This window comes from Canis lupus, chromosome 9, assembly GCF_003254725.2.
Source record: "Canis lupus dingo isolate Sandy chromosome 9, ASM325472v2, whole genome shotgun sequence".
Taxonomy (NCBI): Eukaryota; Metazoa; Chordata; class Mammalia; order Carnivora; family Canidae; genus Canis; species Canis lupus.
In genome coordinates this window covers 32,457,566-32,484,978 of record NC_064251.1, presented here as the reverse complement: position 1 = coordinate 32,484,978, position 27,413 = coordinate 32,457,566, and the positions used below count along the sequence as shown (strand labels likewise).

General features: G+C 38.9%; 1 protein-coding gene and 1 pseudogene across 2 annotated transcripts in view; one reads left to right on the top strand and one right to left on the bottom strand.

The window, feature by feature from the left end:
* LOC125755741 (uncharacterized) overlaps nt 1-11,124 on the top strand; it is a 65,911-nt pseudogene extending 54,787 nt beyond the window's left edge.
* The window catches only part of ANKFN1 (ankyrin repeat and fibronectin type III domain containing 1), a 298,750-nt gene that overhangs the window by 97,246 nt on the left and 174,091 nt on the right, over nt 1-27,413 (bottom strand). For both annotated transcript variants that reach the window (XM_035720842.2, XM_035720841.2), the window contains exons 6-7: nt 26,092-26,286; nt 23,804-23,917 (exon numbers count right to left, since the gene is read on the bottom strand). In XM_035720842.2, the coding sequence (XP_035576735.2) occupies nt 23,804-23,917; nt 26,092-26,286 (309 nt within the window). The remainder of the gene's footprint in view (nt 1-23,803; nt 23,918-26,091; nt 26,287-27,413) is intronic.

The window sequence follows — 27,413 nt, the reverse complement described above, 5'->3', positions numbered from 1 at the left end:
TCTTGGCTCTGTGACCTTGAGCAAGTCCATTTAACTTTCTGGGACTCAGTTTCTTCAGTTCTAGAAGAATAGGTTGGGCCAGATGAACTATGCTTTTCCTTGGACAACATGACCAAAAGATCCATAAAACCAAACCTTTATCCTCTGATCTCAAAGAACATCAAACCAACACAAACACATTCTTTATCTTCGTTAATTCCTTACCAAATAACAAAGAATTTACCACCACAGTGTCAAATAGATTTAACTATTTAAAGATGGAAGAATAAAATGATCAGGAAAGAAGGTAGATTTAAAACGATACTGCTAGAAACCATTTAATAATAACCAAATAAATTCACTTGGAAATTCTGGGGAAGCTTTGGCAAACTGTTTCTGTTAAGTAGCTAGAACTATCCAAGTGAAAACAACTCAAATAGAATTTGAAAGAAATGAGAGTCCCTCTTCCCAACTTTTGACAAAGCAAAAAGAACAGACTCCGATTCACAGAAATAGTCACTAGGAAAGATGAAGTCTCCATGAAGTTCTCTTTCTCCTACAGGAACAAAACCATGTTAAGATCTACTTCTTGGAGAAAGAAAATAATATAGACTTTGGAGAATTCTAGTAGATTCCCTGTAATAACAAGAAGATGTTATTCTCAGGGCAAAGAAAATGGGAAGTCTGTCATTTGGGGCTTCAACTCTCAAAACTGGGCTGGCTTTTCTCCTGCTTATTGTACTGTCCGTTCTTATTTTTAAATTATATATTATTTAAGTAACTGTGGCTCCATTTTATGACTCTGAAAACAGCAGAAACACTGTCTTCCTATTTTAGGAAGAAACTGAGGCCACAGGGGGTAAGTACTTGCTCAAGTTCACACAGCTAACAAGTAGAGGGACGTGTGAAAAAATTCAAATGAATGAGGAAGGGAATTGTGATTGCTTGCATTTCAAAAATAGTTCTTTTCTTCCCTTGTTAAACTCAAGTTTTAGAAAAAAAATAGGCATAATAATGTCATGATTTTGTTAAGTGGGGATAACTTGGCTTAACAAGGAGGAACAGGGTCATGAAGGCTTATGTGAGTTTCATTTTTAAAAGAGATGCTGATGAACTTGTGTAAGGCTCTCCTCATCATGGAGCAGTTAGTGATCAGGATTTATTCAGATGCCATGAGGAAAAAGCTTTTAAGTACATAAGACTTTAAAATGAATTCTAAACAAAACAAATGAGCAAAAGAAAAAAAAAAAACAAGAGAGACCAAGCAAGAAATAGTCTCAACTATAGGGAACACACTGATGATTACCATAGGGGAGGTGGGTGGCGAGTTGGGGGAGATAGGGGATGGGGATGAAGGAGTGCACTTTTGGAGATGAGCACCAGGTGATGTATGAAGTGTTGAATCACTATATTGTACATCTGAAACTAATATAACACTGTATGGTAACTATACTGGAATTAAAAAAATATTTTTAAAAATGAATTATTCTTCCCCATGGAAACCTCTAAAATTTTCAACATTCCCACAGTAGTTTTATAATAATTACTTATGGAAATCATCCCATATAAAAGGGATAAAGCTTTTTGCATAAATTTGAAGAAAATATTTGTTTTTAAAATAAGGAACATAACACTAAGAGACAAAAAATGAGAAACTTGCTAGTGATCACCAATACTAACAAATTAAATATTTTTTTATTTTTTCTTTTCCCTTCCACAGTTAAGTCCATGATCCACTTTGTATCAATTTTTATATAAGTTTTGAAACTTAGGGTAAAGGTTTTTTTTTTGTTTTGTTTTGTTTTGTTTAGCCTCTATATATCTGATTGCTGCAACACCATTTGTTAAAAAGGTGTTGGCAACTGGATTGCTTTTGTCAAAAATCAGTTGGACATATTTGTGTGGCTCAAATTCTGGGATCTCTCCTGTTGCACTGATCTTTGTGTCTATCCTTCCATCAATACCACACGGTCTTGATTATCACAGCTCTGCAATAAAGTCTTGGAATTGGGTAGACCAATTCCCTCCACCATATTCTGCTTTTTTAGAATTACTATAGCTGTTTTAATTCCTTTGCCTTTCAATATACACTCAAAAAAGCCTTGTCTATGTCTACAAAAAAATCATGCTTGCACTTTGATAGGTTACTTTGCAGGCTGTAGCATTCTGGGCTGACAATTCTCTTCTTTCAACTCTTGGAAAATATTGTGCCACTTTGGCTGAACTCCACAGTTTCTGATGAGAAATCTGCTATCATTTGAATTGTTTTTCTTCTGTGGGTCAGGTGTTGTTTTTCTCTTGTTGCATTCCAAAATTTTTTTCTTTGTCTTTAGTTTTTACACATTTGATGATTTTGTGTTTTGGTGTTCTTTTGGTTGATCCTGTTTGGGGTTTGCCTAGCTATTTGAATCTATTGGTTTCTGCCATTTTCAACAATCGGGACGTTTTTCAGCCATCATTTCTTTAAGTACTTTTCCAGTACCACCCTTTTCCTCCTCTCATCCTGCTACTCCTCTGACAGGAATGTTAGATCTTTTGTTATCATCCCTCTTGTCCTTAATGCTCGATATATATATATATATATATATATATATATATATTTTTTTTTTTTAAGCCTGTTTTCTCTCTATTATTCACACTGGGTAATTTTTACTGTTCTGTCTTCTAGCTCACTGATTTTCTCCCCTCTCCCCCCTCCATGCCACTGTTAGACATATCCACTGAGACTTGGTGTTTCAGCTATTGTGTTTTTCAGTCGTACCATTTACATTTAGTTTTTCTTCATGCTTTCTCTCTCCTTGCTATGACTTCGTTACTTTGCTTAGGCATTTTATTTCTTCATGTGTTCCAAGCTTGCATGTAAAATTGCCTGTTGAAATGTCTTTATCATGTCTGTTGACTGGGTCAGAAAATTCTAACACCTCTTTCCCTATGGTTGGCCTCTGCTGATTGTCTTCTTTCACCCAGTTTGAGACTATCCTGGTTCTTGCTCTTGTGAATGATTTTCAACTGAAAGCCGGACATTTTCATATTTTATGAGACCCGTTCTGTCTTTTAAAATGTCTGTTTGAGCTGGCTTTTCAGAAAAATCACTCCAGTGTTTTTAGCTGTTTTTAATGGGAAGAATAGGGAAAGTTAGATCTCTTCCATCTTATAAATTCTTGTGTCTCTGAGTGAGATTTTAAGATTATTGAAATCCAGCTGTTTCTCTAGAATCTCATAGGATGGAGACACAAATTCTAAGATGTGGACTTAAAAAAAAAACCTCTTAAGAGCGTTTACCAAGAGCGTTTACCTTTTTGTATTTCTAAGTAACATGATCTCATGACTTCCTCCCATCCCCCAGCTATTAGTCATTTTTCATGCCTGTGGTCAAACCCAGTCTGAAAGGCGAGGACTCCACAGAATCCACTATGCTGATCATTCAGGGCCTGGTTACTTTTATAACCAGGAAGGTTGCCAATATGATACACTACCTCAAAATTTAGCTCCCTCTTTATTTTTCCCTGGTATAAGTATTTTTGAAGTAGATAACAGAAATGAAACCTTTTGCTAACCCAGTAATCTAGCCTTGGTATCTCTGATCCTCTCTTCTGTTTCTTTTTCATAAGATCTGTGAGTTGAATGTAGTTTTGGAGATAAAGAATTTGATTGATTGCTGTCTTCTTCCACCACTAGGAAAATATGAGAGTATTCCTGATGGGTCCACATAAAGGCTCCCATAATTTTCACAGGTGCCTTTATCTAATCCACTAGCAATTTACATCTATGATAATGCATAATAGGAACCCAGGTTTAACCAGATGTCTTGAAGAAAATAAATGGAGGGAATATAGTTAACAAACATACATGCGTGGGGAGATAAAACTCATAAAAATGTTACGATAATTTTCAGAAAGACATCCAGAATGTTGCAATGGGCCAACCAATATGTGGAATTTAAATTATGTACTATTTACGCTTTATAAAATGCTCTTCTAGAAAGTTCATATTGAAAATAGTAACTCTCATCACAGTCACTGAGGAAAGCATCTGGATATTTTGCTGAACTCTGGCTTGAAGATTATTCCAGCCTAAATTATGTCTGATACAGGCACAGGGAGTCAAAATGGTTTACAGTTACTATAGCCAATAGTTTTTCATAAGAGTGTTCTGTATTATTTCCTGTTTTACATTTAGTCCTCTGATACTTTGGCAGTTCTGAACTGCGACAGACTGGATTCTCCTTAAGTCAAGTTTATGGTTTAGAAGCCACCATCAAATACAAAGGATCTATTGATCATAAGCAAGCTCTGACCCATGACTAGGACGATAAAAGCCTGAACATGTGTTAATATAAATGGAAGTTTAGTAATGATGTTATGGGTATGCCTTTAGAGGAATATGTATCCTGGCTTCATCACTGACTAGCTTGGGCCACTTCTTAATTTTCCTCATCTAAAAAATGAAGTGGGGATCCCTGGGTGGCACAGCGGTTTAGTGCCTGCCTTTGGCCCAGCGCGTGATCCTGGAGACCCTGGATCGAGTCCCACGTCGGCCCCCGGTGCATGGAGCCTGCTTCTCCCTCTGCCTGTGTCTCTGCCATTCTCTCTCTCTCTCTGTGTGACTATCATAAATAAATAAAAAATTAAAAAAATAAATTCTAAAAAATGAAATGGATCGATCCTGCCTCATAAGATTGTTGAAAGCATTAAATGGGATAATGCATATAAACATACACTAGCTTGGCCATAGTAAGAGCTCAATAAATATTTCCAATTGTTACTTTGCTACCTCTTTTACTACATTTCTCACATAAACCAATCTAAGAATAGCACTTTGTTCAAAATGTCATGTTTGGTAGATTGTTTTTATCAGATACAAATTTTTATTACTCTAATAGAATAATTAAACCCGTTCTAGATTTCAAGCCCATGACCAGATTTAAAGGCAGATACTATTAGACACTTTTAATCCAACAAATGTTTATTTTTGGAACCATAGCTAGGGAATCATCCACATTTCCTCCCCCCTTTTTTTCCCTTGCCATGTTTATTTGGTTTTATGCAAACTTCTTGGGGGTAATTCAAATTAGCATCCATTACAGATCAATCTAGAAAAGGTTGGTTATTTATTGTTAGGCGGATACATGAACCTTGGCAGTTTCAGAAACCAGAGCTAAAGTGATCTTATAAAGTTCTAGCTAAATCAACATGGGGATGTGCTAGTCTCATGATGACTTTCATGAACTTACCTCTGAAATGCTAAGTATTTTCTCACTCAGAACCTCATTTTACCTCTATAACTTATACCAAAGATCACACTGTACCTGCTCTTAGCCTTGTAAGTCTTACAAAAGCCATTGGCCAAAAGCAATAAAATTTGACCTGACCTAATCCTGGAGTCACAATGGATAATGTGTGTATTTTTCATTCAGTAATTTAATGTGGAAATTAACTGCATGTGTCACATATTCCCCATCTTAAAGAGAGAGCTTTTCTGGTTCTAATGTTACACAAAAATTAAATATGTAAACACTCTTGTCATATAAGACTCCTTACTTTCCTGATAGCTTAAATAAGCACTACAAAAGACTCCTTTGGAGAAATTTATTTCATGGAGTTTGGGAGCCTGCTGCATGAAATTCACCCACTATGGTCACAGAAATGATGGCCAAAGATATTTTTTTCTGGCTCCCTGAAAGATCTGAAGTAATTTTCCCACTTTGGCTGACTGCATTATTCTCTCCTATTTGTCAATATTGGAAAAACCACTGTGGACATTGACAGAAAAATTCTGTTCTCTTTCTCTTAGGTGTATTCTTGAATCTCTCTACTCCTGCACATGGGATACAAAGTGTCTCTCGACCTGGCCTGTTTCTATAAAGAGCATTCCTTCCTAAGGACTCTTCTTACAAGTCTCTTTCCTTTGCTTTTTCTTCTCTTGACCCATTCTGTTCTCCCTGTATCCCATGAAATTTGTATTTTTTATTTTGATCTTGTTATTAAATTTAATGTTTTGAATAGGTCCACATGGTTCAAAAATCAAAAGGTATAATCGGTGATTCAGCAGTAAATCTCTCTCAGGCCCCTCTGTGTGTTCCCAGTTCCCAGATTTGCTCCCCCCACCAGGCATCCACTGTTCTTGGTGTTTTATGTATCTTTCCAGGTTTCTTTATTCACACGCAATCAGACATGAATATAGGCCCCCCCACACACACCATTTTACATAACAGGAAGCACATTATATGTACTCTTCCAAATGTTTTTTTTTTAAGATTTATTTATTTATTCATTCAGAGAGAGCGAGAGAGAGGCAGAGACACAGGCAGAGGGAGAAGCAGGCTCCATGCAGGGAGCCCGACGTGGGACTCGATCCCGGGTCTCCAGGATCACAACCCGGGGCCGCAGGCGGCGCTAAACTGCTGTGCCACCGGGGCTGCCCCCCAAATGTTTTTTTAAAACTTACTTTATCTTGGAGATCTTTCCATATAAATACATAATAAGATTCCACGTTCTGTCCTCTGGCTTCTGTATATGGATGTGTGTGATAATTTATTTAACCAGTCTTCTATTGATAGATTTTCTGTATTTTGCCCTTATAAACCTCATGTGATGCAGTTTACTCTGACAAACTATGCTGGTATGAATAACCTTGTGCATAATAATTCATTTTATAAATCCCTAAGCATATCTGTAGGATAAATACTCCTAATAAGAATTGCTGGGTCAAAGGTTATTTGCATTTGTATTTATGATAGATACTGCCAAACTGCTTTCCATAATGATCCTAAAAATGTTTTCTTCTATCAGCATTATATGAAAGTAACAGTGTCCTCAACTCTAATCTACAGAGTGTATATTAAAACTTTTGAATTTTTGCCCTTCTGAAAGGTCAAGATTGATATCTCAGGTTTGTTTTAAGTTGCATTCTTTTATAATGGGAGAATTTGAACTTCTCTTTATATGCTTAGGAGCCATCTGTTTCTTTAAGAACCATCCTTCCCTCATTTTTTTTCTTATAGATTTCAAAAGCTATTTATATATTAGAAAGATGAGTCTATGCCTATTGTATAAAATGGTGTCTTTTTTATGTTGCTTATGGTTGTTTCTGCTGAAGATGCTTTTACAAATGAAGTTGAATTTACTCTAGTTCTTGAATTGTGATGAAGGCCTTTCCTACTCTAGTCAGAAAGGATTTCTTCCAGTTTTTTTCCAGAACTTTTATTATTTCATTTTTACATTGAAATCTGATCCCTTTATAATTTGTGTTGCAGTAAACCATGAGACGTGAGTCCAATTACATTTTCTTTTCCTGTCCAGTAGTCTTCTTATTGAACTTTACATCTTTCCCCTGCTTATATGTGATACTACTTTTATCTTACACTAAATTCCTGCATTTACAGCTACCTATAGTAGAAGCTTCCCTTCTAATCCATTGGCTTATCATGTACCAGTATGGCACTGTTGAGTTATTCTGGCTTTATAATATATTAGGATCATGACCTTTATGGTGACCTAGTAATAATGGTGATAGCATCATCTTAAATATATATATAGCACACTGTAATTTACAAAGCATTTTCACTTACACTACCTCATTTGTTTTGATCCCTATGATGTCACATGCAGCAGCTGAGACTGGTACTTCTGTCCTCATTTCATACATAGAGCCCAGAGGATATGAAGTGTTTGCCCAACATCTGAAGCCCAGGGGAGATGAACTGTTTGCCCAAGATCACCAACAAAACTAGTAGGTGGCAGAGTGATGACTTGCCTCTTCTGTCTTTCCTAATCCAGGATTCTGCTTTTCAGAATGTCTAAGATATTCTCTGAATGTTTCTTACTCAGAGAGCTCATTCATTCCCAGAGATTATCTCTGTGCTACAGAGTTCTAAGTCCTATGCAGGACCTTCAGCTTCATCTAACCTTCTGTGGATTAAGGAAGGGACAAAATTATGAAATCATAGAATGCCAGAGCAGAAGTAGACCCGAGAGAGATCATAGACTAGCCTAGTCATCTTATGGAAAACAAAAAAACAAACAAACCCAAAAAACAAAAAACTCCAAAGCTCAGAGAAGTTGTGACCTTTGTGTCCAAGATTATACAGTTTCTAAGAAATCAGGGCTAAGTCAGAACTCAAAGATAGTTCTTCCCATATGGTTTAATAACGAAGAGAAAGAGGGAAATGTTATATGTACTTTACTGAAACGAATCATCTCTATGTTTATAAGTACCTCCAGGGCCAGAAATGAGACTGAATTCATTCATCCATTCAATTCATTCAACAAATAATTATGTGCCATGTGTCAGGCACTATGCTTGTCATTGGGTTTATGATGGTGAACCAAATAGGCATGGTCCCTGCCTTCATGGAAAATATAGTCTAGAAAGAGAAACAGACACCAAGCAAGTAATTTATGGGTAAAGATGTAATTACAAACTAGGAAAACGACTTATAAGGGAAACATACATGGTGCTCTGAAAGAATGCAACAGGAAGATATAATTATTTTGTCTTCAGAGTCTGGGAAACTTCCCATTGCTCTCTATACCCCCAACTCCAGCCTGCCATGCGGTCCCTGCAGCATGTCTGTGGAGACCTCTAAGATTCCATGGATCAGTTTGAAAATCAATGATCCTGTCCTATTCCCTCATTTCTTCAGAGAATAGAACTGAGGTTCAAAGAGGAGATGTGACTTACCCAAAAAGGTCACCTAGCTAGTTAGAGCAGAACCAAAGGATAACAACCTCCTGATTTTCTGGCTAGGGCTCCTTCCACTGTATAAATAAATGTCCTCTTAATGCAGACCCATACTCTACTACCAAAGTTTGCAGTGATACCACTCTTCATAAGTCACAGACTCCCAGAAGACTGTAGCACTTTGACTTAGTTTAGACCATGCCATAATCAGCACACTGCATTGAACAGACAAATCAAGATTTGACAGACACTTCCAATGAATCTAAGTATTTTCTAGAAAATAGTTTAATTTTTCTTGAGTGGTTCATCAGTTATTGTACTGAAGAATAAGCTGAACTGGCCTAAACTGAGAGCACATTTTTAGAATTTAAACTACTTTGTAGGATAGCCTAAATTCTCTTTGTCAAAGGGCAACTTTTCTTTGGCAATGAACGGTTTGACCTAAGTTCTTTCGATAAATTGTTTCTATCCACCAGTGTAATCCTCAGCACACATGTCAGAAGTAGAAGTGATTGGTCCACATGGAAAATGGTAGCACTGGCTGTGTCCCAGCTGTCTGGGCTGCTAGGTTGGTGTGGGACACAGCTGGGATGGTCCATGTCGAGTGGTGTCCACAGCAAGGAGGGCTCAGCTCGCATGTGGAAGGCCCTCACCTACTTCATAGCACGTCCTGGCGTGGGAGTGAGCATGCTGAACGTCTTTCTGAAGTCACATCATGGAGAACATCAAGTTCATTGCTTACCCCTATTTCCACATCAGGTTCAAGCCCTTTCCCTGGGGAGATGATAATCATAGTTTATTCCATAGCTCTCATGTGAATCCACTTCCAACCAGCTATGAAAATGAATAAAGAGAGTCTGGACCACTACCCAGTGGAGATCATAGCACAGGTTTGGACCTTGACTCTGCACACAGACCAGAAAAGTATATAGGAACTTAAGCTCGCCTTCCTTACTTGTATCATACTGGTGACCAGTATGCTGATTTTCCATCCCTTTGCTTGTGGCAGGAGATGGCTTATAAATAACTTAGATTGGTTTGTGAAAATAAATAAGTAAATAAATAAATAAAAGATGTAGAAGTGGCTGATTAGAAGAGCTACAACCCCATGTGTTTAGATTTGGTTAATGTGTATGCAGTCAGTACTTCCTGGGTGTTACGTGCTCACAGTTCATGGGTGTGTCCCCATTTAACACCTAGGACAGCGGAATTAGTTAGGGGTGATTGGTCTTAACTCACTTAAGTGCTGTTTCTCATTAAAATTAGGGTACCTTGACTCATTGACTCATTATGCTTCCCCTCAATTTTATTTTTCTTTAATTTGGGGATGAGTGGAGTGATAGAATTGGAGAATTTTGACATTATTTTCCATGTCCACATTTAGCTATTTACAACTATGTGACTGGAAATGATAGAACAGTCAATACTGGTTTTAAAACGGGGTCGGGGTTGGAATTTAGTAGAACTCTCCTTTAAAGAAACATTCCAGAATGCAGGAAATGCCCTAAATACAGAGATGTTCATAGAAGCAGTATTTACAACAGTGAAACAACTGGGAGCAACTTGAATAGGCAAAAAAAAAAAAAAAAAAAAAAAAAGGTAAAATGCATACTGACGTATTCCATGCAACATGAATGGATTAAAACAACACTTCAAAGCAAAGGTCATAACGGGGATGTGAAGTAGAAGAGATGGCAGTACAGCATAGTCACTATGAGTAGGGGCTCCAGGATGCTGCCTGAGGTTAAATTGGACTTTTGCATGGCTGGAGGACCTCAGCAAGTTCCTCTGTTTACCTTCAGTTCCTCATTCATGAGGAGAGGATAAACTGTACCTATTCCAAAGAGCTGTGTGAGGTTTAGAAGAAACAATACTTGTAAAGCCTTGACCCAAAGCCTGGCATGTGCTATGGGCTTGACATATGTTCACTGTTATTAAATATATGGTCTCAACTTATTATGGGGTCAAAAAATACCAAAAGTTCCTTTGAAGACTAGATTTCTTTGGGCTCCAGGGTTGAGGGTGAGTGATTTGTTTCTTTATTTATAATTTCTTTTCTTTGCAATGTCCTATAATTATTATATGTCCTTTCCATTTGCCCCTCACCCTCTTTTCACCAGTAAAAACTTTGACCATTACTGACCTGCTCTGTGTCTCCAGGAGACTGATCCCTATGGACTGCATTACCCAGGACCTCTAGCCCATGGCCTTCTAGTGGAGTTCAGCCAGTGCCTGGAGCTGGTGATGGGTGTATCCTTTCACATAGCAACTCCTGACCAGTGCCCCCACCCCAGCTTTTACCTCTCTCCCTTCAAGTGTAGGGGTGATAAGAGCTTTCCATTTTAGCTAGCCTTGGGTGCCTTGCTATCCCTTGTCCATTCATGAACCCTGCTCACCTCTCTGTAAATAATCCCTTCATTAACATTGCTTCAAAATTCAAGCTGAGTATCCTTTTTTTTTTTTTTTTTCCTGCCAGGACTCCGGCTGGTACAAGAAGCACACATTATTTTTATAATTGGGGAAACTTCATTTAAGAAGCACAAATGGCCACCCCTCCTCCTACCTCCCAAAAGGAAGTACTCCTCACGGAGTGGAGAGGCCCCTTAGCTTCCAGACTTGAGGGTGATTATTTTTGTTTCATTTTTCAGCCCTCACATGAAATTAGGCTTCAGGCTAGAACACCTATTTCTTAGAAAAACACACTTTCTCTTAGAGAGAAATTCTAGAAAGCAGTCGCGGGCTATTGACAAACTATAATGCTGCAAAGGGATCTGGCCAAAAAGGAATCAAGAGGAAAATCTCCAAGGGGAGAAGGTGGCCCGGAAGTGGCTCATCACCTGCAGTGCCAGCTGTGCTCCCAGTTGAGCAGTCATGGACAGAGCTGTGCCTTGAGTAAAGACCTGCCTCTGTGGCCACTGGAAACTCACCAGCCCCTGTGGCGTCTGGGCTCAGCAACTGCCAGGCTCCCAGGGGGTAAGTGATACAGTTTGTTCAGTCCGGGGGTGTGGATGGCAGCACGAGGTGGTGATGGGGCTGGTTGGGGGGGTTGGGAAGGGGGCTTGGCTCGTCACCATGCACTGCTCCACTGTTAAATCTCGATTGGCAGGCTGACTTTCCCCAGGAGAAAGTGTGGGGAGGAATCTCACAGTTGCATGGCAATAAAGAGCTGCCTGGTGGGCCTCCTTCTTCGCCAAGAAGCTTCGTGGCTCCAAAGTTCCAGAGGGGTGTGTGAAGGGGAGGAGGAGAAATAAGCCACCCTACTCAGTACTGATGTGATCACCTTTGTAGAAACTTTCCAATGGCAAGTATGTTGAAGACAGTGAGCTTGCGGGGGCCAGCAGGGTACAGAAGGATGAAACTGAAGGTGGGGGTTGGGGCAGGGGGGGTGTGGATCCAAGAAGAGAACCATGGATAACTTATAAAGGAAAGGGATGAGAGGTGAGGCTCAGTAAAAGATGATGTTGGACAAAGCCTCAACACTTTGGGTCTTTTTTTTTTTTTTTTTTTTAACACTTTGGGTTTTACTCTCTTTATACTCTGAAGTGAATTCTTATGTTGGTGAGCCCTCTTTCCTCCATAACTTCTAAGCCTCATAAAAAGAGGGTCTGTGTTTATGTGTTCATGTGACTCAAAATGAATTCACTGAATACTTAAACATACATATATAAATATATAAATATATAAACATATATATGTTTATATATTTATAAATATATATTTATTTATATATACACATATATACACACATATATATAGCACTTTTCCAAGTTCCAGGGCTACAGAGATGAACAAAACATCCCTGCTCACATAAGGTTTACAGTCTGATGGGAGGGACCCATATTAAAAACATGACCACACATTCACAGCCTAGCTGCAAGTAAGAATGGGCTAGCAGCTCTTGAAAATTATCTATGGTTGGGTCTCTACCATACAAAGACTCAGATTTGTTGGCCTTGGAAGGGGCCCTGGCAGGGATCCTAAAGGTGATTCTAGTGATCAGCTTTGAGAATTCTAAATATGCTCATGATTCCATTAAACATTATTCCCATGAAACATGCAATGAGAGTCAAATAAAACTTAGAAAATAATTTACTAGATATATTAGAGACTAAAAAGTTATAATAAACTCCAAGTTCTATAATAAACATATTTTAAAAATATACCACAAAAATAGATGTTTGTAATTTGTGAATAGTTTTTGGAAAGGCATGATAGAAATTATTAGGCATTATTTATATTAAGTACTTAGAAATGCTTCTCTGAAGAAATGACTTTTAATAAAGAACTGATCAATGGACAGAGAATAGGAGGTGCAGTGTTCTAGGCAGAGGGATCAGCATGTTCAAAGGTTCTGTGATGGGATCAATGCTTTTAGAAGAGAAAGGTGGTTAATGCTACTGCAATGTAGGAGGTGAAGCAAAAAAAAAAAAAAAAAAAAAAAAAAAAGACAACATTTTTGCCTTCAAGAACTTGTACCTTACGGAAAAACTCACATATTCCAAAAACTCCTCTATTACTCTATGGATCTATGATTTTCCAAATATAACAGGAAGAAGAAATCACTGTCAGTAATAATCCTTCACTAGCTGATATAAAAACCCAGTTTCATGTTTGTCCCTAGGTAACATACATAACTTTTTGAAACAGCATAAATGCTTTCATAAGTATGTTGGCTTGGGGTAATATTAGTATTAGGTCATGTTTACTGAGCATTCAGGCTGGGTAGGAAGGGAGAAGTGACTTGGATATTGAATTAAAATGCCAAACTGACAGACATGCCTGTCTACCATTTTTCTCTCCAAATCCTTTAAAAGGAAAACAAAGTATAGTGTTTAAAAATATATCTATTATCAAGAAAACAAAAAAGTGAGCCATATATATATATACCCATTTTCCTTCTCATTTGCTCCTTAATCCCTAGCAACCACTAATCTGTTCTCTATTTCTATAATTTAGTTATTTCAGGAGTGTTATATAAATGGAATAATATGCTATGTAGCCTTTATGGATTGGCATTTTCACTCAGCATAATTCTTTAGAGATTCATCCAGGCTGTTGTGTGTATTGATAAGTTTTCCTTTTCATTGCTGAGTATTATTCCATGGTATGAATATATTACAGTTGGCTTAACCATTCACCAAATTGGAGGTCACCTGACTTGTTTCCAGTTTTTGGTTAGTAATAGATAAAGCTGCTATAAACAGTTTTGAACAGATTTTTATATGAACATGAGTTTTCATTTTTCTGGGATAAATGCCCACCAGTTGGTAGGACATATGGTTCTTGCATGTTTCTTTTTAAAATAAATTGTTAAACTGTTTTTCAGAGTGCCGGTCCCACCAGCAATGTATGAGTGATCTGATGTGTCTGCATCCTTTCCTTTTGGTATTGTCACTATTTTCAGTTTTTTTGCTACTCTGATAGGCATGTAGCAATATTTCATTGTGTGTGTGTGTGTTTTTAAAAGACTTCTTTATTTTAGAGAGAGAGAGGAAAGAGTAGGGAGAGGCAGAGGGAGAGGGAGAGACAAAATCTCAAGCAGAGTCCCCACTGAGCAAGGAGTCCAACTCAGGGCTCAATCCCATGACCTGAACTGAAACCAAGAATCAGAGGCTTAACTGAGCCATCTAGGCACCTCTTTCATTGTGGTTTTAATTTACATTTGCTTAATGCAAACCCGGTGAGTTATTATTATATAGTGGAACATGAGTAGATAGTAGTTGAGAAAAGTTAGGTACTACTCTTGGAAAAATAGGTACTACTCTAAAAGGATTATTTGAAACAAAGTTTGACTATGTTAAGGGCAAGTAGGGTAGAAAAAAGAGGCAATCAGATTTGAGGAAAGTATATAGGTAAGAAGATGCAATCATAGTATACTATTTGACTTTATAATGTCAGAACTTATACACTCAGTATAGCGAGAAAACAAAAAAGTGAGCGATATATACCCATTTTCCTTCTCATTTGCTCCTTAATCCCTAGCAGCCACTAATCTGTTCTCTAGTTCTATAATTTTGTTATTTTGGGAGTGTTATGTAAATGGAATAATATGCTATGTAGCCTTTATGGATTGGCATTTTCACTCAGAACTAAGATTCAAGTTGATTAGGAAGACACACAGTGGCCACACATAATGACTCCTCCCAAAGAATATAGGAAGGAAGGGGTTAAAGCATAGCTTCACAGTGGAGAAACCAGACAAACCCACCTCAGCTAGGTGAACAAGGTCAATATCAACAGTGATGAGTCATTTTGGGAAGATGTACTCTTGATATGATGGGATGGAAATGGCTAAAATTTTACGTCTGTGTAAAGTTTTGTGTCTTCTGTCCCCCCCAGTGTGATCATGAAGAAAAACATCAGTCACACCCAATAGAGGGACACTCTACAAATAGCTGCATAGTCTTCCTTCAAAATTGTCAGGGTCATCAAAAACAAGGAAAGTCTGAGAAACTGTCAGCCAGAAGAACCCAAGGAGACATAGTAACTAAATGTCATGTGGGGTTTTGGATGGGGTCCTGAGACAAAAAAGACATTAGGGGCACCTGGATGGCTCAGTCAGTTGAATATCCAACTCTTGATTTCGGCTTGGGTCATTGTCTCTCTCTCTCCCCTTCTGCCCCTCTGCTCATACACACACTCTATCATGCTCCTTCTCAAATAAATAAATAACATCTTATAAAAAAGACATCAGGTACAAACCAAGGTTATTTGAATAAAGTAAGGATTTTAGTTAACAATAACAACAACAACTAGAAATGTATACACATAATAATATAAACATTGTTGACTTAACTAAAAATGGAAATAATTATGTAGAGAGAATAAGGAACTGCAGATGAGTGTCATATTATGAGAGAATTGAATTCTTTTTTGCTATAATTGCATACCTAAGACCTACAATTGCTGTATCAAGAAAGAGCCATAGAAGCATATTAATTATAGTAGACCGGTAATTATAAGAACTAGAGGAATTAAAACCGGCTGGCTCTGAAGAGAAGAGTGGGAAGAATGGAGCAAATAATTTTTTTTTATTATAAGCCTTTGGTACAAATTTGTTTTTTAATCCCATTCTTAGATCACTTTGGACAAAAATAAAAATAAAAGGTGTATATAAAAAAGACACGTGCAGTGTAAGTTTACTATATACTCTTCATAAGAGATGTGTCTCAAATATCATGGGAAGGATGCAAATAGGAAGATAGAAAGGCAACAGGCAAATGAAAACCAAGAAGGTACTGTTGATTACAGACAAAATAGAAGTTGAAGGAAACAGCATTAAGCAAGACAAATAAAGCAGCTTCTCAGAGATCAAAGATCAAAGGGACAAACACTATAGTAAAAGGCAGGGATTTAAACAACACATACACATTCACACTTTATACTCAGTGGAGTTTACACATTCTTTTCAAACACTAACGATGGTACCTATACACTGATTTACTGGTTAGCTACAAATAAGAGTTTTAAAATGGCTCAACAGCATACAAAGTACATTAAATTTTTTTTTTACTATGGTAAAATTAGAAAATAACATTAAAAATATGGTCAGAAATTTAAAATGGCTTGCCTAAAAACTCCATTTAAAGTGGAAATGATAAATAATTTATAAATAAACAATGATTATAGCATCTTGCTTTAGACTTTTTGGATATGGACAAAATGATAGGGAAAAATTTATAGCCTTAAATATATGGATTAGAAAACAAGAAAAATAAAGGAATAAAAACGTAAGTTTTCAAGTTAAAAAAAACTGGGAAAGAAAGAGTAAAGTAAACCAACAGAAAGTAGCAGGAATTGGCAACGCTAAAGCTAGAAATCAATAAAATAGAAGATACACAGGAAGTAGGTTTTATGAATGAAAAAAGTTAATTCTTCAAACAAACCAGTAAAATAGACAAATGTTCAACAATGCTAAAAGGGCACGAATAACATGGCTTTTGAAATACTAAAGGGACCAAGGTCACCGGAGATTTAAAAACTATGTTCAATGCTATATAATTTGTCATAATCCACATGAGAGTTCATTCATGATAGCCATAAAACTTGTAAAATATATCTCACATGAAACTTATCAGTAGATGTAGAAGACCCACATAGAGAAAATTATGAAACTTTCCTGAATACATAAGATTCAAGTTGATTAGGAAGACATGTCTTCTCTCTTTCACCATACACAAAGATAAACTCAAAATGGATGAAAGATCTAAATGTGAGACAAGATTCCATCAAAATCCTAGAGAAGAACACAGGCAACACCCTTTTTGAACTCGGCCATAGTAACTTCTTGCAAGATACATCCACGAAGGCAAAAGAAACAAAAGCAAAAATGAACTATTGGGACTTCATCAAGATAAGAAGCTTTTGCACAGCAAAGGATACAGTCAACAAAACTCAAAGACAACCTACAGAATGGGAGAAGATATTTGCAAATGACATATCAGATAAAGGGCTAGTTTCCAAGATCTATAAAGAACTTATTAAACTCAACACCAAAGAAACAAACAATCCAATCATGAAATGGGCAAAAGACATGAACAGAAATCTCACAGAGGAAGACATAGACATGGCCAACATGCATATGAGAAAATGCTCTGCATCACTTGCCATCAGGGAAATACAAATCAAAACCACAATGAGATACCACCTCACACCAGTGAGAATGGGGCAAATTAACAAGGCAGGAAACAACAAATGTTGGAGAGGATGCGGAGAAAAGGGAACCCTCATACACTGTTGGTGGGAATGTGAACTGGTGCAGCCACTCTGGAAAACTGTGTGGAGGTTCCTCAAACAGTTAAAAATATACCTGCCCTACGACCCAGCAATTGCACTGTTGGGGATTTACCCCAAAGATACAAATGCAATGAAACGCCGGGACACCTGCACCCCGATGTTTCTAGCAGCAATGGCCACGATAGCCAAACTGTGGAAGGAGCCTCGGTGTCCAACGAAAGATGAATGGATAAAGAAGATGTGGTTTATGTATACAATGGAATATTACTCAGCTATTAGAAATGACAAATACCCACCATTTGCTTCAACGTGGATGGAACTGGAGGGTATTATGCTGAGTGAAGTAAGTCAGTCGGAGAAGGACAAACATTATATGTTCTCATTCATTTGGGGAATATAAATAATAGTGAAAGGGAATATAAGAGAAGGGAGAAGAAATGTGTGGGAAATATCAGAAAGGGAGACAGAACGTAAAGACTGCTAACTCTGGGAAACGAACTAGGGGTGGTAGAAGGGGAGGAGGGTGGGGGGTGGGAGTGAATGGGTGACGGGCACTGGGGGTTATTCTGTATGTTAGTAAATTGAACACCAATAAAAAATAAATTAAAAAAAATAAAAAAATAAAAAAAAATAAAAATAAAAAAACAAAAAAAAAAAAGGAAGACATGTCTTGGATGGAAAGGTTCTCCAAATTTATTTAGGAATTTGATGCACTAATACACCTTTGAAAATTACTTGACAAACCCATTCTAAAATTCACTTGGAAGAGAACATGTGTGCAAACAACTGAGACATTTTGAAAAAGATTACCATTGGGAGGGACTTGCCCTACCAGATGTTAAAATATACTATAAAGGGAACCCTGGGTGGCACAGCGGTTTAGCGCCTGCCTTTGGCCCAGGGCGCGATCCTGGAGACCCGGGATCGAATCCCACATCGGGCTCCCGGTGCATGGAGCCTGCTTCTCCCTCTGCCTATGTCTCTGCCTCTCTCTCTCTCTCTCTCTCTCTCTCTCTCTCACTATATAAATATAAAATAAATAAATAAAAATTAAAAAAATAATCTAAGCAAATCTTAAAAAAATATATATATACTATAGAGGTACTATATGGTGTGAAAATTAATAAAAGAAAACACCATTTAATATGGATTGGGGAGGCCAGCAGGGGGAGCTCTTACACCCTATCATTCCTTGTCAATATTGTGAGCGGGCGCGCGCGCGCGCGCGCGCGCGCGCACACACACACACACACACACACACACACACTGCCCCCCACGAAGAGATTTACCTTGAAAGTCCATAGTACTTGAGCTACTTTCCTACCCCAGCAGAAGGAAGGTTTTTCTCTTGCCTCAGCAACAGCGCAGCCAATCAGAGATGTCACAACTCAGCCAATGAAAAACCACTACACTTCAAACTCCCAGTTTCCTCCAGTGGACTTTTGTTTGTAATAGCCCCACCCAATTGCCCCCCTTTCCTCTGTGAAAGGTGTTCTTTGTTCTCTGGACTTGTAGCTTGCTTATTCCAATTTGCAGCTCTCTACTGTTGTTAAATAAACTCATTTTTACTAGTCATTTCACTAGTAAGGGTTCTTTGCTATTTTTTTGGTGGTTTTATATTTAAGGTTAACATTGGATGTAGACAGGTGAGACAAAGAAATGGGAAGGCATAAATTTTTCCACTTCTAGTTAACAATGTCAAAAGAAAATACTGTCCCAAGTAAAACAGAGACACATACAAGGATTGCAATATTAAACAATAGGCAAAAAAATGGAGACAACCTATGTCTATCAGTGGGAGAACAGTTAGATAAATTATGGCACCTCTAGCTAGGTAATAGGAATACTGTACAGCTATTAAAAAGAAAGACGATCCAAACATACTGACATAGATACATTTGATTTATCCGATATATTGCTGAATTAAAAATAAATCTAGTTGTAGGATTAGGCAGTGTGAAAGTTTTATAGTGGAGTACACAAACCTATACATCTGTGTGCTTATACATGTGGATACATGCATCAGGAAAGGATTTGTAAGAACATACATTGAACACATAACAGATTAACTTAGTGACAGGGATGGGATATTGGGGGAAGGGTAAATCTTTGTCTTTTATATAACCTGTACTGTATCATTTGAGAGTTAAAAAACTTCCTAAATGAAGAAAATGCAAAAAGGCTCTGACTTACAACATACTGTACTGGAGAAAGGTTTAGAGGTGGTTCATAAGATGGTAAAAGAGTAAACTGGCTGGATCCTGACAGCTCAGCAACCAGTGGAGGAATTGAGAATGGATTTATCTATAAAGCCTGTGGCAGCTTAGAAGAAAGAACACGAGTAGTGTTGCCATTCTCTTGCTCTCACTGGACCTGCTGTTTTTCCTCATAATATATTTAGCTGCTGAACTTATTTCCATATTTTTATTTTTACTTGCAGGCAAAAAATGTTAATCCACTGAGTTTCCTGTCCCCTGGACATATCTTCTGCCTCTCCTAGTTGCTTCTCATCTGTAAATTTCTGGCTTCACTCCTGCTCAAACAAGCTAACTAAAGTTATAAATCCTTCTGTTTTATGAAATTGAATAACTTCAATTTAGTGATGAAGGTAGCTACCACATGCTTATAGGATCATACTAATTCTTCAATTAATTAAACATGGAAAATAATTATAGTTTCTAATGCAATGTACTTTTTTCTCTTTCCAATTATAAGGTGTAGGAAGGAAAAAAGTAATATCAATATGAAGCAGTGTGCACCAAGCCCCATGAAGTCAAGTTTTCTTAAGTCTTGTGAAAAGCTGGTCCAAATTATCAAGTCATGGTCAAGTTTACACTATTATTATTGTCAGTTATCAACCCCGAGGGTTTTCATGGACAAATAGTGGACTCTCCTTCCTAGAAGCTGTGGTGCCCCCTGACATCTCTCTGGAATTCTTTGGCTTCCTTTCTTTCTGGGAAAGAAGTTGGAGGTGGTGGTTGGCAGAAGTACCGCCTGGCCTTTGCAGGAGCAGATACACTACCAGCTCCTGATGAAAGGTCCTGGCAAAGAAATGCTTTTCGATTTTTTTTTTTTTTTTTGAGAATGCCATCAAATGAGCAGTTAGTTTGCTATTACAAGCCTTTCTAGGAAGGAATTAGGGTGATGGTTTCTAATCTGTTAGAGAACAAGGTGAGAAGAGATGGGGAAGGCACCATCCAAACCAGCATACTGCCCACACCCTCTGGAGCAGCTACTATATCATCTCATCATTGGCAAACCAAAAGATGATGATGTCAAGCCCTGCTTTTTTAAAAAAAGAAAAGAATCCACTGTGTGGATGGAAAATGGATGCTGCACTGCATCTGTCAGAGGACATTTTCCTTTCCATTCTCAGCCTGGAAAAGAGCAGCAAAATCACTTTTGAAAATGTTCTCTGCTTTAGGACTGCAGAGAAATAACATCCTCTGCAACATGGGTGCTTCAGGCAGGTTACCCAAGGCGGGGAGGAGAAAATGCGGAATAAAATTCTGGCAATTGTCCAAAGCATCAAAGCACTTGAAATAAGTCTGGTTTGGTTCTGTAAGCCATGGAAATTGATGAAATGGGACCAAAAGACACAAGTGCTCTTTGAATCAAAGGAGGAAACACCTAGAATCAGACAGTTGCTCTCTTAGCCTCGTTTTCCCACATTTAGGGGAGATGCAAACAGAAAACTCCAGTGAGTCTTACTCAAAACTGTTTCTGGGTTTTAAAGTGAAATGTATGCTTTTAATGTCCAAGCTGTGATGGCAATCAGCCTGGTGCATGGCCCCTGGGCCTGAAGAGGGCTTATAAAGAGATGCTCTTTAAAAAATTTCCGGATATCAACAAACTCTTAAAAAAAAAAATACTGGAACATGTTGATGAGTTGAGTGTACACACGTGACAAAGATAGATTCAGATTTTCTGTCAAACACAGGCCTCAGTGTGAAGGGGGAGAACATCCAGTTGTCAAAATAGGCTTGAGGTTTTGTGAACCCAGAAATTCTGGAGAGCAGTATGAGATGTTTTCCAAAGCCCTAACTGTAGAGTTAAGCCTTTCCTCTAAGCAATTAGATAATTGACATTTCATTCTGTGGATTTTTTGATTGTTTCTTCTTTTTTAAAGCAAACAAAATAATTAGCCTTGTTTCAGAGTAATTTTGCTAATATTTCCATAATTAAATAATTACTTCAGCTCTGAATTAAAAACTGTCCTGCTCTCTGGGTACAGTAAGCTGCCAGCTGTTTTAAATAACCCTTGAGAGTGGTCAGGTTAAGGACTCAATTTATGACCTTATAAATTAACACAAGGAAACCTACTCCATAATGCAACAGACAATTCTATTTATAATGCTTAATTAATCCCCTCCAGTCATTACCAGAACCCACTTGTGGCTTTCATTTCAACTTCACCCAAACATAAGTCTCCTGAGATGAGACGTGTTCATATGTGGATGCTGATAGAATTTGCTGGCATTCTGGTCAAGTATTAAATAGCTGAGGGTCTGGATAAATTAGCTCCCGATAGCTCACTAATCAAATGTAGGGAGAAAAATGTCAAGTTTGGCAGCACTGATGAAACACTGAGCTGGAGAGATGTAGAGAGAGGAGAATGTCCGAGTCTGACACTGCCTGCAAACACTGGCTCTGAATTTCAGGAAGTCTTGGCAGAGCAGACAACCAGGAGAAAGTATCAGGACTGTATCACAGGATGGCTGTGGGAGGCCATCCTGGGTGGCTTCACTTGTCTTTTGTCACTAGTACCCCCAGGCTGCCTTCTCTTTAAGACAGAAAACCCAGAGTGGTAACCAGTTCTATGCTGTCTTCCCTAAGATAGTATGAAGAGAGTGGAGTTATCTGGAAAATCCCAAGTACCACAAAAGCTACAGGGTGTAGGCAAGTAATTTTTGTAGACCTTGAGGATCCTCCTGGGAATGGGCCCCAGGAAGGAGAGAGGAGGCACATATATGCTTGGACATAGGAATTTTGCCTTGTGGGCTGGCATCTTGGAATACATGCATAGAGGACTTTATCAGGCTTTAGGACTGGTCAGGCTATTTCCATGTGTCGTCCTGAGTCAGGAAAATAGATTTCTCTCTCTTTTGTCCACCATATTCAAGAATCCACATAATGTGATACTTCTGGCTCTGCTTTGTGTCTTTAGGCAAATTCTTCAATCTCAGTGTCTCAGTCTTCCAGTCTGCAAAGTGGATATCTTAACTGTGCCCGCCCACCGCTAAAGTTGTTGGGAAGATCACATGGAGTTAGGACATGTGATAGCTTTACACTGTGCCTTGGTATATAGTAGGTTCTGTGTAGCCTTGGCTGTTCCCATCACAGTGTCTCTCTGCTGTCTGCTCCGGGCTCCCTCTCTCCTTTGGCAGCACTGCTCCAGCAGCCACGTCAGGCTGTTGTGATTTCTCCCAGAGATCTGCCTAACTCACTTCCCTGTTCCAGGTCCACACCTCTTCCAGTACATCATACACAGTACTGTGCCCCAAATCTTGCTAGCTACTTCCGATCCTGTCCCCATCTTACTTGGTGTTCTGCAGAGTGCATCACATAATGTTGAAACTCCTGAATCCTGAATTTGAGTCTCAGTGTACCCCTGCCCCTGCCCTCTGCCCTAGTCTCTTTTCTCTTACATTTCACTGAGGCTTCTCATGAACCTCATCTCCCCTGGAGCCACGACTTGTCCCCTCCCCCTCTTTGGCCTGTCCTTGCTTTGCAGGTGTAAGCTTGTGCTCACCCTTCTCTCCACTTGGAGGTTACTTCCCCCCAGTGTCTTCTAGTCCAAATCCTAACCATTCTTGAAAGCCAAATACCACTTGCACCTTGGGGCTTTTCTGATCCTATCATGTTACCTCCCTCTTTCTTTTCTGACCCCCAATGTCCTTTGTGTCCTGTGTTTTAATCCTCAACTCTAGATACCTGCTATTACAGGTATCAATTCCTATACTCTCTTAGTGTGTTCCGTATTTCACCCTCTGCGCTCCTGGGATTGAGGCCAATTCTTCTGTGTAGTCCTGTCTCCAACCCTATGCTATGCATGAAATAGGCCCTCTGCAAATAAGAATGGAATTATTGATATTTTGGAGGGGCTTGGAATAATGACAGCCTGAGCCTATAGTTCACCCTGTGACTTTTTCTATTTTTATTATTATTTATTTATTTATTTATTTATTTATTTGAGACACAGAGAGGCAGAGTCTGTGGCTTATTCTCATTCACCTTTCGCTTTGTACATGAGTGCCTATGGAAATATTTCAACTCAAAAAGTACATGGTATAAAAAAAAATCCTATCAGCAGGAAAAGCAAACATACAAAATGCACAACTGATCCCCAAACAATAGATTGTTTTTTAGGAAGAAGCAATGAAAAAAAAAATCAAGAGTCCAATACCTTTATATCTGGTTACTACAGCTGCGTTGACGCTAAGAGGCTCTTGAAAGCTGACAGTGAGTGATGTACTGCTGGTTACCATGAGACAGGCATTGGTTGGCACCTCGGGGGCTCCTAAGACAGAAGGAAAAACATAAGGATCTTAACATCACAAATCCTTTTTAAACAATGTTCCTGCCTCTTCAAAGGATACCCTGAAACACACACTATGGAAACATTTGTTTGTAGAGCCTAATAGCTTTTGCTTTTGAACATTTTCATTAGAAGTCTCAATGGCCTTTATTTGTTGCCATCGTGGTCTTATTTGAGCATTAGAACATCTTCTGAAGGGGTAAATAATACCAGTTAAGCCTTCCCAAAGTATCCTGGAAACACAACAGGAGTTTGGCCTGGACCAGTGGAAAGGAGGCCAGAAAGCGTTAGCACGAACTGGCTATTGATAGATAGAGACTGTTACATTTCATAAAGTATCTTCCTATAAATCATTTCATTGGAGCCTTTGTGCAACCCTCTGGGGTAGAAAAGGCAAGTAAAGCATGTGCCTGTTTAGGATGATAAACCTGCAGCCCAGAGAGGCCACACTACTCATTCAAGGACACAGCAAAGACACACAGGACGAAAACCCATGGCTTCAGATGCCGGATTCTGGGCTCTTCCCAGGAAGAGCCAACCTGCCTTGCTCTCATGCTGCCTCCTGTGACATCAAGTAACACTTTCTGAGAAAGAATTCATGGATGGGAGTCCTGCCTGTTAACCTCGGGTTTCAGAGGACTCTCGATAGTTTCAGGTGTTTCTTAATACCCAGAAGATGTTTTGTGAGTTAGAAAATTACCCCCCAAATGGCAATAAGTTTAAAACTATGACTGCTTCTAATAGTAATCTGTCCTAAATGAGGCACAACAGCAAATGCATTTATTAAAACAATGGCTGATTGTCTCTCTTTTAAAAAAAATAAAAAATAAAAAAACAGGGGCAACCCTGGGTGGCTCAGCGATTTAGCGCTGCCTTCGGCCTACGGCGTGATCCTGGAGTCCCGGAATCGAGTCCCACATTGGGCTCCCTGCATGGAGCCAGCTTTTCCCTCTGCCTGTGTCTCTGCTTCTTTGTCTCTCTCTCTGTCTCTTATGAATAAATAAAATCTTTAAAAATAAATAAAATAAATTTTAAAACGTTTCAGCATTGCTGAGATTTTTTTTTTTTTAAGATTTTATTTATTCATGAGAGACACAGAGAGAGGCAGAGACACAGGCAGAAGGGAAAAGCAGGCTCCTTACAGGGAGCCCAATGCGGGACTCAAGCCTAGGACTCTAGGATCACACCCTGAGCCGAAGGCAGATGCTCAACCAAATGAGCCACCCAGGTGTCCCAGATTGTTAATTTTGAAAGCACACTTTCATTGATGTTGCTTAAGCTGTTTGCTTTAAGAGAAAGGATTAGGCTTAGATTCAGTCCTTAGTACACAGTACTACTTTAGAGAACAAGATTTTCACTGCCTTTGGTCTTTATCTATAGCACAAACCAGTGGCACATATTTCCAAACTGATGAGCTCATTTTTCCCTTACATTTCAATTCTCAAGTCTCATTTGTTATATTGTTGTTAAGATCTACTTTTGAAACAAGATTTTAGTATTTCTTAAGTGTTTGAATTTTGATTTTTCTTATATTATGGGCTGCTATAAGCAGTACCTTCCAGTGCTAATGAGCATTATCCAGAAAAAAGGCTTTTCTTAAAACTAACAAAAAGAACTGATGAAGAGAATGGAAGTGCAGACAAAACATAATTCAGGAGCTGACTATCCTCTGTGGCCTGTATTAACCGAAGGTCGGTTTGTGTAAGTGCTTTATAAAAAATGCAGTAAAGAGTTGAAAACAACTTAAACTTGGGTTGGAGGCAGAAACTGGACAAATAGGCAAACAAATATTTTCCACCTCCACATCCCAAAATATAGCCACTTAGGGTATCAGACCATCCAGGTTATTAGGCATTAAGGCGTATCGGGTGGAAAGTGCTAGATGAGTGTGACATGGTGGAGAGAGGCCAGCAGCACTGAAGCCTCATGGCTGTGGTCAGAGAACCTATCAGGAGCCAGAAAATCAAGCAAGACAAAAGATCCTTTTACAGCCTCCCAGAGCCCTCGCTCCAAATAGGCTGACAACGGCCATCCATGACCCTGTAGCAGAGTGGCAAAAAAAAAAAAAAAAAAAAAAAATTCAGTGAAAGAAGGCCTGGCTGTCTCCAACCAACCTGGTTTCTAGTTAAACACAGAAGTCCTCTGCTTATACTCACTGGCATGCTCGAAGCCCGTTCTCATGCGTCTATAGAGCCGACACCTCCACTCCCAAGCTTTCAGCTGTTTCTCTTTCTCTGTGTTGTCCAGACCGGGTCCTTCATTTTCCACCTGGGCAGACAGCTCACTCACCCTCTGCTGGGCTTCCTGTACCAGTGAAGCGAGGTGCATTGCTCGGCTTTCCAGGCTGACAACTGAAGGGAAAGACATGGGTGACTCCTTTCTCTTTCTGGGGGAATGCTGCTTTGTTGGCAGGAGAATTAGAGTTGACTAGGAGTTTGAAAAAATGCCCTGGGGTAAGTGGGATCTATGTTCCTTATCACCTGAATTATCCCAACAAAGTGTAAGTAGTGACATTTACAACTAGATTCAATGGCAAGTCCATCAATTTAAGATATTCTCATTGCCCTGTGGCCCTCTTGTCACATGCACCTCGAATAGCTGCCTAGCACAGTTCATTAGAATTCCACTATCAAGTACCCATGAGGACCACTTCTAACCCAGATGGCACATAATTGCTTCCATGATCTTTACAAAGACAAACACTCAGGACCAAAAAACTCTACAGGGCTAGGAAGGTCCTTGGAAAAGCCACGAGGCAAGCTGCATTCTGTGAAAGTTGTTTGGTCTTTTTTTTTTTTTTTTTTTTTGGTAGAACCTGATTCGAATGTTCTGTTCTTATCCCATTCTGTCCAGCTCATAGACATTTTTGTATCTACGTCTTAGTGGCGTAATTCTGTTATTAACCAATTTATTTATTGCTAACAAAGTGTTCCGCTACACTACCACTGCCACAGTAGCGCTATTGAGTTGTGACGATTCTTGGGTGTGATTAGACAATGATCTTCTATCAATTCCATCTCTGATCGTGATCTCAGGGAGGGAATGGTCTCCTGAGATGCCAGGCTTGACAGCAAGCTCTACTACTCTTCTTGCTGAAAGATGATACAGTTCGATATTTCTGTTTTACTCAATACATGTTATCTCCACAAAATTCACATTATGCCGTTCACCCGACCCTCCCTTGAGTGAATGAACATTGGTGACAGCGACAGAACGCTTCACATTCTTGTGTCAAGTTGGGAAGCTGCTTCTTGGGGTTTCCCATGCCTTGGCAGTCCCTCAGTCACTTGGGAGGAGCCCTCCCTGGTTAGTGGTATGGAGGCGACAGCCTCAGCATGGGTGTGTGGAAGGGAACCATGCAGAGAACGAAACAGGCCAGTATTAGGCTCTGCTGCTCGTCGCCAACATATGTTTGACACTGTGTGTGACCAAAACAATATTTCCCCCTGGTGGGAGGGAAAGAAATCCAAACACTTCA